Here is a 13009-nt window from a genome sequence, read left to right as displayed (position 1 = left end):
CTCACCTGTGAGGGAGACAGAAAATGTGCATATTAAGGCACTATTCTCATCATGTCAACCTTTCCATTTTATTTGTATGTATACACACATACCTGTATACATACATAAATTGTTTTTAATGTTTATTTTTTAATGTTTATTTTTGAGAGAGAGCGAGAGAGAGCACAAGGGGGTGAGGGGCAGAGGAGAGGGGGGACAGAGGATCCAAAGCGAGCTCCATGCTGAGAGCAGCGAGCCTGATGTGGGGCTTGAACCCACAAACCAGAAGATCGTGACCTGAGCCTAAGACAGTCAACCCACTGAGCCACCCAGGTGCCCTTAATATTTGTTTATTTTGAGAGAGAGAGAGAGAAAACACAAGCGGGGGAGGGGCAGAGAGAGAGGGACAGAGAGAATCCCAAGCAGGCTCCATGATGTCAGCCCAGAGCCCGACGCGAACCTCAGTCCCACAAACTGTGAGATCATGACCTGAACTGAATCAAGACTTGAACGCTTAACTGACTGAGCCACCAAGATGCCCCCATAAACTTTCAACAGATAAATCCTGCATATGTAATTTGTAGACTTCACAGAGGTGCTTTTATTAATTAACTTAATCAGAGTTGATGAGATTACTTAGAGACTGAGGTGCTGTATATACAAAAACAAAGTATGTCAGCAGTTCAATCAAAACAGATGTAGTATGACAAATTGACTGAATTTGAACTCTTGACATTTTAAATTGGATTTAGTAGCCAGTCGAAATCTCCTTTGTGAGGAAAACTGTCAATCTAGATATGCTACAACAATTGCTTTCTGATATATAGTAGTAGTGTTAAAATTTTTCACACATGAAGATCCTAGCTTTTGCAATATGAACTGTCTGTATTATTAAAAATTGAACACCATGTTATAATTTATTCTTATCAGCAACTAAAATCTTAATTGTGTTTCCTTTTAAATAATTCAGATTTAAATTTAAATAGTCACATGTAGCTAAGGACCGCCACATTGAGTGGTCAGTTATAGGCATCTTCACTATCACATTCTTATTTTTTATTTATTTGCTATCTGTCATTTATTTATTTACGTTCTTATTTATTTTTCTTTCTTCCATTTTTTTCCTTTCAATTCTAGTTAGTTAACATACAGCGCAATATTGGTTTCAGGAGTAGAATTTAGTGATTCATCATTTACATACAACACTCAGCGCTCATCCCAACAAGTGCCCTCCTTACTACCAGTCACCCTTCTAGCCCATCCCCCACCCATCTCCCTCTGTCAACCCACAGTTTGCTCTCTAAGAGACTCTTATGGTTTACTTCCCTCTCTCTTTTTTTTTCACTTCCCATATGTTCATCTGTTTTGTTTCTTGAATTCCACATTTGTATCAGCATTATCAACAATAGCCAAACTATGGAAGGACCCCAAATGTCCATCGACTGATGAATGGCTATTTATTGTTTTTACCATTTTATTTTATATTATTCATCACGATAAGTGTACTCTCTAATCTCCATCCCCTATTTTCCCCCATCCACCCACCTGTCTTCCCTCTGATAACCATTAGTTTGTTCCCTATAGTTAAGAGCCTGTTTCTTGGTTTGTCTCTCTCTCTCTCTCTTTTCCTTTGCTTATTTGTTTCGTTTCTTAAATTCCACATGTGTGAGATCATAAGGTATTTGTCTTTCTCTGACTGACTTAACACTATCATATTTTAATAAAAAATTCATTCAAAACCAGAATTATGCCCTGGGCATATTCAAAAATATGTACTTGGTTGCCAGATTAAATAATGTGGAGATAGATAAATGATGGCCAGGTTTTCTGAGATGTTAGAGAAGCGTAACACATCAATTAATATTGTGAACCTGCTCTGCAAAATCTGCTCAAACTGGGAGAGCCACAGGAATATAGAAATTAAGCAATATGGTAGTATGCTATATAATTGCAGAATTTAATTCCTAAGTTATTTTTCTTGTGTTAATTTTATTTTCAATTTACACTGAATACATGTATATATGTATATGTGTGTTCATTTTCACGTGAACATATGACAAATTCCTATGCCAAGTATTGCCAAGTTAACATGTCAGAATAGCTTCCTATCAGAAAATTGATACTAGATACATAAATTAAAAATTTTACGTGGACAGTTTGGGAGGAGTTCACAAGGATTAAAAAGACTTCTTGATTGTATGTCTTCTCAGATACGCCAATCCACTGAGAGGCATTGCGGGCCTCCATGAAGGGACTAAAATTAATATGTGCTAAAAGTATCTGTATAACAATATCCCAAATAATTGCTTCACTTTTGTTCACGTACAGTGTTTTACATTAATAACAGAGACAACTGACAAGCCAACTTGTGCACGTGTAACAGCGTCGGCTAGTAGTGTGCCCTGAATTTGAGAAATGTGACTTGCTTCAATCAGAAATAGATTTAAATCCATACCAATGAAGATTACATTATGAAATGAAGGAAACACTCCTGTGTGAATTCTGGGAATTCCAAAATAGAAATTCTATGACAGCTGCAGACCCCAGCAGTTCTGGTCAAACATGTATTTTAAAAAATTTTTATGCTAATAATTTCTTTATTCACTTATTCAACAAGTATTTATAATAGCTTTCTATATGCTAGGTGCTATGCTTGAGTCTTTGATACATATATTTTCTGTTGTAAGGCACCGAGGGTCTATAACCTTATCTGTGAAATTACCATGTTATTTTTTCTGGTGACTTCTTACAAGGTAGACGCTATATGTTCGCTCTGACCTTAGTGGGAACCAAAGCCCTTTTTCTTTCACTTCTCTTACAGGCTGTACTTAGTGACTAGAATTCTACCAAGTCACTAATTTATGTTAATTTATTGAAAATCCTTATTAAAATGCAAATGTTATCCTGTGGAGGATAACTCTTTAAACCACTATAAGCCATTAACACATTATCAAGATTTAGTTTATCAGTTTAATTAGATATTAATTTAGCTTGGCCCTGAGGAGCTACATGAATCTGATGGTATAGAAGAGGAGAATCGCCATGAGGCAGATCAATAAGCAAGTCCAGCAGCCAGACCCTTGATACAGGACACTACACATACCTGGCCTCCTAGAAGTAGGACATACGGAGAGCCTGGCAAATCTAGCTTCGACTGCACACCCGTCTCAATGATACCCTGTCTTGTACCAAAAATTCGTTCCAACTTTAGAAGATAAATAATGTGGCTCTAAAGAATGATGTTCTGCAATAATTTGCACTGATTATTATTTAGTGTTTCTTATTATTTTGAACAAAAAGGGGGTACATTATAAGCTTCTTGCAGTTTGTTGATCCTTTACTTAATGATCATTTGAGGATCGATCTGTTTTTTCTTACATAGCTTTACACAGACAATTTTCTAGATGCTGCAGTAAAGCGGGTGGGAATACCTAAGAGCAAACTCTCCGTTACTATTTTCTGTATGAAAGATCATAACCAATCCATTAGGACTCATTAGGCTGATTATTTAAAGTCTTTCTACCGACCAACTTAATTAAACGCATAGAAGCCTGAGTATTGTGAAAATGCTAGTGTTGCCCTGGCATTTATGTGCATTCAGAACCGTAAACAGGAAACACTAAACTTATACATATCTCATCTGCACCACGTTCTGGTTTCTTGTGTGCTTTATTATTTGATTCTTTTTTTCTGAGGATTAATGTAGGATTTTTGGCCAAATTGGATTTTTTGACTTGCCTTTTTAGGCTTGCAATTTGACTTGCCTTTATAGGCTTGATCGAGGAAAAATAAATAAAAATAGCTCAGGTGTCTTTCTTACCATAATGATCCCTACAAGGAAACTTAATTGTCTTTCTCTGAATACTTTTGAGACTGAGAAAGGGAGCTGCCTTAGTTCTTTTCCATTTCCTTGTCATTTATGACGCATTAGAACCCATATAAAGTCTGTAATCCTGTTTGGGATTTATATGCTATTGTGTTATTATTTCAGAGTAATCTATATATTTAAGAATGCCCTTTTGAGGAAAGATAATCAGATATAAATGAACAGATTTTCATAATAGGGGTCAGTTTAATCATTAATAAGTAATCTTGCTTTCTTTGAAAGATTTAGCCCATCTTTGTCTTCATTAACTCTAATGGAATTTTTTAAATGACTGCATTATTTTATTACATTTTTTTGTCCAGATTCCAGTCTATTTTTGTTAGACTTTGAATGTGTTGATGTATTTTCTGTATACCATATTTATATTAGATATATTGGTATTTTAAGGAATATATCATAAAAATATGGGATATAGTACATTTTTCTTTTTGAGTTTCTTTGACCTCATAAATCATAAATGGGCCAGTAACCACAACCCATTGAAATTTATATTGAGGTGAGAGAAATCGTTTAAATCATGGAGGAAAACATTTTGTTTTAAAAACGTAGGTATAATGCACGATTTGTTTCAAAACAGGATTGCTTCTCTCTTACGTAGTTATGTGGTCCTTCAAGAAACACATTTTAAGTGATAAAAAGAATGTGATAACTGGAGTTTCAGAGAAACCAAAGTTTATTAAAAACTTTATGAGTGATACCCATGCCTACTTACAAAGCTCAGAATCTCAAAACTGTTTTCACTTCACCTTTAGATGTTACAAATCATAGTTTTATCCTATCACAGTCCTTTTAAGCATCAGTTGAGTTTTCCATTTTTTAATAAAGATAGTACTTTGGGACTTTCTTCCACATCTCTTGATTTTCATTTCCAGAAAATAAAGACATTATGTTCTTTTGGGTATATATCGTTAGATATGAATATGAACAGAGAGAAATAAAATGAATTAGTATGGCTACAGCACTTCCTTGCTAATGATGCATGAATATCTATAATGATATAAGGTGGTAAAGAATATTAACAAAAGCAAGCTGATTTTCAAAAGGTTAGACAGGATTTGTACACATCAGAATTCAGAAGGATATAATTATTCAAGGCAGAGTTAATGAAATTCAGAGGAAAAGGCAAAATCTGAATATGAGTGCGTAGATTTTGCATAAAGAGGAGAAAATGAACATGATACTTCCAATTACACTGATTTTTAAAAAATAACTGTGTGAGATTTTTATTAAACTAACGGCAAAGTCATTCATTGGTTATAGTGGATTTATTATAGACCTGCATGACTGTATCAAACAGAATGATATATTTTAAAGTGTAGATAGCAAACTACATCTCCAAATTTCTGACTCTGTGGATTAAAATTTTGGTTGTTTCTTGTATATGCAACTTTTGTTTCTCTGTATTAAAATTTATGGCACCTATTGCAACTTTATAATAAAGGAGAATATTCAAAAGTTATAAAACCGAATTTTCTAAAAAAATGAGTTGATAGATTCCCAGTGGTGTCAAAGAATTATTTTGAGATTCTTGTATTTCTCATAAAAGCTCACAGGATCATTGCCTAGCTTTTCTCTATTCAAGTGATAGGTACCACTTAACTTCTCCTGTCTATCATGACTGGATACCATGTATCAAGATGATAGGCAGAACTAAATCCTCTACTATCTCAGTCTTCATTAAATATATTCAATGTGTGGTTATTAACCTTTTAGAATTTTATTTACAAAATACACCTGAATCACTGTCCGCAGGTAAATGTAACTGGATGGCATTTTAGGAATTATAGGTACTCTAGTTCTTATTATTATTTTTTTTACAAAAGAAAAAAAGAAAGAAGATCACTGATTTATCAGTAGTGTAGGATGACAAAGATTACATTGTTCTTCTCATTCGTATCTTTTCTAAAGTGATAGAATATGCCCTTCTAGTTCTTTGATTGGTCTCTTCAACCATAATAGTTTTAGTATTTCTCAATATTCCGGAGAATATCTTCATGGCATGTGAGCACGGAGTGAATAGGTTATGCTATAATTAGTCCACTTATTTTCATGAATTGATACCATTTGCTCTAAGACTTGTATATGATAGTCTTGAAAATAATCGCAAAATACATATTAATAGAGCATGCCTCATGTGCAATATATTGGCAAATGTTTCTTTGAAGGGTATTGCCTTCAAGTTGGTGATGGTGATGGCTTCGTTCTTAAAGACAATAAAAAACAAAAATGGTTTCTAGAACCAGATGTAAAATTTCAATTACTTGAAAACTTCTGAATTTAAATAGATGTCACCTAACAATCCCCTAAGAGAGATTTCCATTGAAATATAGGTGAAAATGGCTTTGCTCTTCATGTGATGATGAATATTTCTTATGTGGGAAAGAAGCACTTGGATCAATATGTAATAAAATAATCTAGGACAGACATTTAGTCAAGTAGTGAAAAACTTAACAAATGTGAAGCCAGAGGACAGTGTGCAATGCACATTCGTAGATCCCTGGCTGAGGGCTACAGAACTTTGTGGTTAGCATTAGTATTTAAATAAATCTCATTTTTTAGTTTGTATTTAAAATTTTTAACGTTTGTTTATTTTTGAGAGAGAAAGAGCGACACAGTGTGAGCAGGGGAGGAGTGGAGAAAGAGGGGGAGACAGAATCCGAGGCAGGCTCCAGGCTCCGAGCTGTCGGCCCAGAGCCCAATGCGAGGCTCGAGCTCACAAACCGTGAGATCATGACCTGAGCCGAAGTCGGAAGTCAGAGGCTCAGCCGACTGAGCCACCCAGGCGCCCCTAAATAAATCTCATTTTTAAAAAGAAAACCTTTATTTGAGTATAGTTGGCCCACAGTGTTACATTAGTTTCAGGTGTACATTTTTATAAAATTCCTGTATGTGCAACAAAATATCATTAGCCAAAAACACCAAAGAATTAGAAACTTGGGTTTTAAATTTTATTTCTGGAAGTTAAGTCCAAGGCAGTAGTCAACTTTGAGTTTATTTTTAGTGCTTCTCCACTCTCTTGTATTTAACTGTTAAGTTCCTTGCTGTCGATAATCCATAATTACTATATTTGCGAGTCATTAGTATGAATCTAAGATAGCTGAGAGTGCCTCAAGGGTAGCTAATGAAGATCAAGGAAACTACATGTCAAAAAAGAAACAGAAGATGTAAAAACTTAGAATTATTTTCCTTTTAAGAGAAAATGATATGGATAGGCATTAAAACATTTTGGAACTCACACTGATCTTATTTTTAAGTTTCTTTGTTTCCATAGCAGCTGCTATGGAAGACAGTATGGAGGTTCCTCAAAACATTAAAAACACCAATACTATGTTATCCAGAAATCCTTCCAGCAATTCAAAAACCTTGAAATTGGGACTTCTTTTTTTACGTTTATTTATTTATTTTGAGAGAGAGCAAGAGCACATGAAAGGAGCAGAGAGAGAGAGAGAGCAGGAGAGAGAATCCCAAGCACGTTCCTCACCATCAGTGCAGAGCCCAATAAGGGGCTTGAACTCATGAACTGTGAGTTCATGACCTGAGCCAAAATTAAGAGTCGGACACCTAATCGAATGAGCCACCCATGCGCCCCCACGCTGATTTTTTTTAAATGAAATTCAGATGTTCTCTAAATATTTTGAAGATATGTCTCATTCTAAAACAACCTGTTTGGTTAAATGTATACATACACAAATACATGGATATATACATATGCAAGAGAGAGATAAACTACTACTTGTTTTCTACCCAGCTTTGTCCCAAATAACAAAAACCACTACTGTATAAAAACTTACAGGTATAAAATGTATACAATTGAAAAGCAAGAAAATTGAACCATTACCAAAAAATACTGTAGGAACATTCTGGTTTCAGATAATGTAGAACTGTCTTTCCTTCAGGAGTTGAAGAAATTTATGTAAATAAGAAAAACAACTTATTAACCTGGAAATTTTTAAGAACGACATCCACCAGTCTAATAGAATATATGAAAGTCATAATAAATTCGATTGACTTGTGTTAACTCTACTAGTTAGTATTAAATTAATGTGTTAGTGGAAATTGCACATTCACATGTCTGCCGATTTATTTTTTCTTTTAAACTGCTGAAATGGTTTGAAATGAAGAGATTGAGAATTTAAATTTAAAAATATGTGGTTAAATCTGTGGGTTGTCCTCTTTAAACTGTAGCCCAAAATTCTATTATTATTTTGAATGCAGAATTAGAAGTGCAGGCAAATTATCATTCTATTCATGATGAAAGCATATGTATCATGTATTTTGGTCAAGATATACACACAAAATCGAATTTTGTAAAAAGTACAATTCTGTCATTTAAGCCAATTGGTGTAATTCTGTGAATTTGCAGTGTTATAAGTAAATGAGACATCTAAGTTGCAATTATTTTTATATTATGTAAGAACTGAGTACAAGAATTCTGGACCTGAGAAATTAATAAGAACTCATACATAGTCCAGCTGATAATTTTACTCATCTTTACGTGGATTCAGTCTGAAATCCTAAGCTCCATTTAATTGCATTCCTGCAGTAATGAGGATGGTCTTGTCATAAAACCTGTGCAGTAATAAATGGCTGTGTTAGCATGCTTATCATCAGAACTCCTCTAGAGACCCTGTCACTGAAACCCTCAGCTGACCCCATCAACAGGCAGATGGCAGTTGATCAATTCAAAACGAAGTTACTGGAAAACTAATTTCAATTACAAGAGTTTTGTTGCTTATAGTATAGACGGAAAAGAGCAGAGGTCATCTCTCTCTCTGAATTTGCATGCCAGATAGTATTTATCTCATGCTCTTATAAGGAATAAGGGAAGAGGTTCTATTGGCCAAATCCAAAAGGAATCTAAACTCCCAATGCTCATTGATCCTAGTGCTTGAATGGCAGGTAGGAAAGTGTAGACGGAGGACAGGCTAGTACTTCCTTAGACCTTAGGGCTTTCTGGAGTTCTCATTAAAATGGGAATCCCATTCTCAGTCTTCCTCATCTCGTGCTTCAATTATTGGTTAACTTAACAAGAAACTAGCATCAAATAGGGGAGCCGATGTCTGAAATTTGGAGGAGAAGGGTACTGAATATAAAGGTATATACCAGCCAAAACCACTTTGGCCCTCCTTTACTTCAATCAAGATTAAGGAGAAAAGTATAGGAGAAGTTCCTTTGGTAGAAAAACCACACATGTAGACTACCCCCCCCCCCAATTCTACTTCATACCTAATTTTCCAGGAAGCTAAGAATTACATTTTAAAAACCAATTATGAAAATCATCCTTTTCTTAGAGTAAAACTATCCCTCTCATGACCTTATGGCTCTTGGTCTTTCATTCTCATATTCGTGGTACTAACGTGTATGTATGTCTTATTTTTAAACGCTTCTAACACTTTCTGCAAGAAGAGGGTATATAAATAATAACCCTTTTACTAGACTTACCATCATGGATTTTTGTTCATTTTCAGCCCTCTGCCAGCTCTAGACTGGAATTTATATAAATTCAGTAGAGGTCTTTTCATTATTAGGAAGCTAAAAGAATTCTTCTTTTGTATATCTATACCAGCACACAGTCCATGAAGAATCGATGATGGTGATGACTGAAGACATGCCTTTGGAAATTTCTTATGTGCCTTCTACTTACCTGACTGAGATCACTCACGTCTCACAAGCCCTGTCAGAAGCGGAACAACTTCTTAATGCTCCTGACCTCCGTGCTAAAGATTTCGAAGATCTCTTTAAACAAGAGGAGTCTCTGAAGGTAAAAGCAAAGCATTTTTGTTAAATTTTACAAGATACTCATCTTGATCATTTGCAGGAAGAAAACAGTTGACCTAAATGTACGCACTGAAGGCATTTTGACTCCCCTGTCGAATTACCAGCACACTCCACGGGATGCTTAGTTGTAGAAATCCGGGGTAGAGAGAGAAACATAGAAGAGGAATTTTATAATATTTAATGTTGAGAGCCTTTCTAAAAGAGGGAAGAAACAAAAAATAATAGTTTCACATCGATTTAGGGCAGAAAGGACTCACCCCAAAATAAGCTTTGATAGGGGAACAGTATATTCGCACCTAATACATTCCTTTCTCCTCCCATAAAAGAGGGAATTAGAGGAGATTTTAAATTTTATCTATTAAAAAATACAAAAGAATAAATTATATCTATTGCCTATAGTTTTGACTTAATATATATATACAATTTAGAATTAGTTCCAGTATCAGTACTATAATATATGGAGTCTAATCAAATAGAAAGCAATGAAATATTTTCTCTAAAATTACCAGCCAAAGGCTACCAACCAAATCCAGTTTTGTCTTTGTTTTTGTTTTTGTTTTTTTCAAACCACCAACTGCAAATTTCTGGATCCGAAATGAAGGCAAAACATGATGAGGGAATAGCCTTTGAATTATAGAGGGAAGTGTCTGAACCTAAATGAACGCAGCATCAAGAAAATGTACATAATAATGTGGGTCTCAAGACAATTTTTGTGATCATACATTTTACACTCAGAATGAAATAGTATAGCTTGGTATTTTTCAATGCAAATAGTGGGAGATTATAGACAGAAGATAAGTTCACTCTCAGCAGCACCTATTAGCCAAAGTGTCTTATAATCTAAATGATTTTTTGAGAACTCATTCCATATCACACATTTGTCTGCATAGGTATACAAATAGATAAAGCTGTTTGTTTGTTTTGGAAATCGGAGCTGCGGTATCTTGAGTCACTTGAATTTCCTATCTTATGTTGTATCAAGTAAGCTATAAAATTACATGCTAAAATAAAATAAGAAATGCATGGATCTCTGGAACTATTCCATCCATTTCAGTATGGTGTTCTTTCTTAGTATTTTTGAAATAAAAGTCAGATCGCTGACGGATACAGTGAAGAAAAGAAACCCAATCAGTTGATAAAGGATACATGCCAGCATTCCTGTCATTATTCACATTCACTAATTTCACATGACAGCACAGTTTATAAGTTCATCATTGTCATTCAACATGTAAATTACTGCTAATGAGGTAATATTCATTTCATTCCATGTTCGTGGACATATGGGTCAGGAGAGCAGTGACCCTAAACTTATTAAGTTGCCCATTGAATATCTTTGTCTCCATACCTCTTAACCTGGCACACTCAGAATGATGGGCCCCTGGCTATGCTCAGCTAATCATTTGTTCTTCCAGATGTATTTAAGAGTATTCTAGCTATTGCCAATTGTGATGGTATTGATTACTGTGGTTTGTAAAGAGGTATTATGGCAGGTTTAATTTAACCGGATTATTGAATCCTCATGAGATGCATTTTTGGGCATAATTCCAGCTCACCACCAACAAATCTCCTGAAGCAGGGAAATGGGCTTCCTACCTCTGTGGGCCTTTTGAAGAGGATAGTTTTGATCTCAGTCTTTTCAATGAATATGTATTTCCTCTTAAAGGCATTCATCATTGTCATTATCCAGTAGTAAAAATAGAAAAGTAGCACATAAATTGTACAGCTGCTGGTTGGGAAGGTTTGAAATTAAATTGTGGTTGACTTTATTCCTGACAGATTTGCATGAATCAAATTACAGAACTGTAGTAGGCATTGTTGTGGTTTAACATACATATTCTTGAAAGTACAATACAACACAAGTGATGTGTAATAAGTTAAAATAATTACTTTCTGAACATAATACTGCTAATATAGCCCATATAATTTCCATAGAGTTATTGAATTAGAAAGCCACCTAATCATTTTGACAAAAACAAAGCAGATAAATACCTGTTTACATATGGAAACCTGCATTTAATAGCTAACACATGAGCTAAGGCATAACTAGCAATGAATGAGAAATACATAAAACATATTTATTCTTATATCAAAGCCAATACTCACATTGTGAATCAATTGACTGTGTTTGTTTGTATATAAAAATTTATAACCATTGCACAAATGATAGTACAAGAGTTTTGAAAGAATTTAAAGTTTTGAAAGTCTCAATCACTATGAGGAATGGCTTATACTTTATTTTTAAGAAACACTGTGAACTGTCTTAATACAATTTGCTCAACTATAATTACTACGTTAAGTCATGAAAGCCTGCTTCAACATGCCTTTTATGAAAGTGTGAGCATAGAAGAGGGTAGAACTCTGAGTGCCAGGGATCGAGGGCAGGGAGAAATGGGGAGTTGCTGTTCAGTGGGTATCAAGTACAAATGGAATCAGTTCTAGAGATCTGCTGTACGACATTGAGCCTATAGGTAACAGTAAGAGGCTAGATATCATATTAAGCCTGTTACTGAGTTGTTCTTACGACAACACAAATGATAATAAAGCATAAACATAGAACTTTTTAAGTTTCCAAAAGTTTGATCCCTGAGAGTTTTAAATATTTAACATCTCGTGACAGCAGAAATGATTTATTTAAGGGGCCCAAATGGAAAGGATTTATCCTAATGCTGTCATATACCTGACTTTACTGAAAACTTCAGTTGTATTGGCATCTCCAGTATTCTTGGGGCCTCACCCATACCTGCTCCACACTCAGGGTTCCTTGTACTGTGACTGGCAGCTGCCACCTGCAGGTGCCTGGGACTCTGCCCAGAGCTCTCTCTAGTCGTCCAAACTCGTAAGTGTCAGGGAGTTAAGGCTCTGCCTCCCCACCATCTCCCAACAAACCTCAACCAGTGACAGGTAGTTTTCTACGGATAAAGACTGAGACCCACTGTGCACAGTAGAAATCTTCCTCATATTACAGTCGTTAACTGGTTTTCTCACCTTTCCTCTCTGCCTTACCAGGGCTTCCTGGGATCACTCCCAAGTAAATCATGTGCCTATATGTTCAAGTCTTAGAATCTGCTTCTAGGGCATCCAACCTTCGATAATTTTGAAAGAAATAATAGCATATACACTGTTTAGTCAGCATTTACTAACAGAAATCTTGGAAAATACTCCATTCAGGTTGATGACTGTGCTACTTCCCCACTAAGGAGCCCCTTAAGTTGCTTAATTAGACCTTGGCATTAATAAAGTAAGCTTTGAGGACAAAAATAGGAGCATGGATTAGAATAAGGGTGACAATGGGGTTTAATCTTTTGCTATATTAAGAATTTAGTTTTTATCCACTGGTCAGGCACTGTTAATAATCTACCTATATTA

General features: G+C 35.2%; 1 protein-coding gene across 1 annotated transcript in view; it reads left to right on the top strand.

Annotated features, from left to right (window-relative positions):
- The window catches only part of DMD (dystrophin), a 1998908-nt gene that overhangs the window by 850193 nt on the left and 1135706 nt on the right, over positions 1 to 13009 (top strand). The window contains exon 42 of the mRNA XM_049644567.1: positions 9432 to 9626. Coding sequence (XP_049500524.1) covers positions 9432 to 9626 — 195 coding nt within the window. The remainder of the gene's footprint in view (positions 1 to 9431; positions 9627 to 13009) is intronic.

This window comes from Panthera uncia, chromosome X (assembly GCF_023721935.1).
Source record: "Panthera uncia isolate 11264 chromosome X, Puncia_PCG_1.0, whole genome shotgun sequence".
Classification (NCBI taxonomy): Eukaryota; Metazoa; Chordata; class Mammalia; order Carnivora; family Felidae; genus Panthera; species Panthera uncia.
This window is presented reverse-complemented; position numbering and strand designations above follow the sequence as displayed.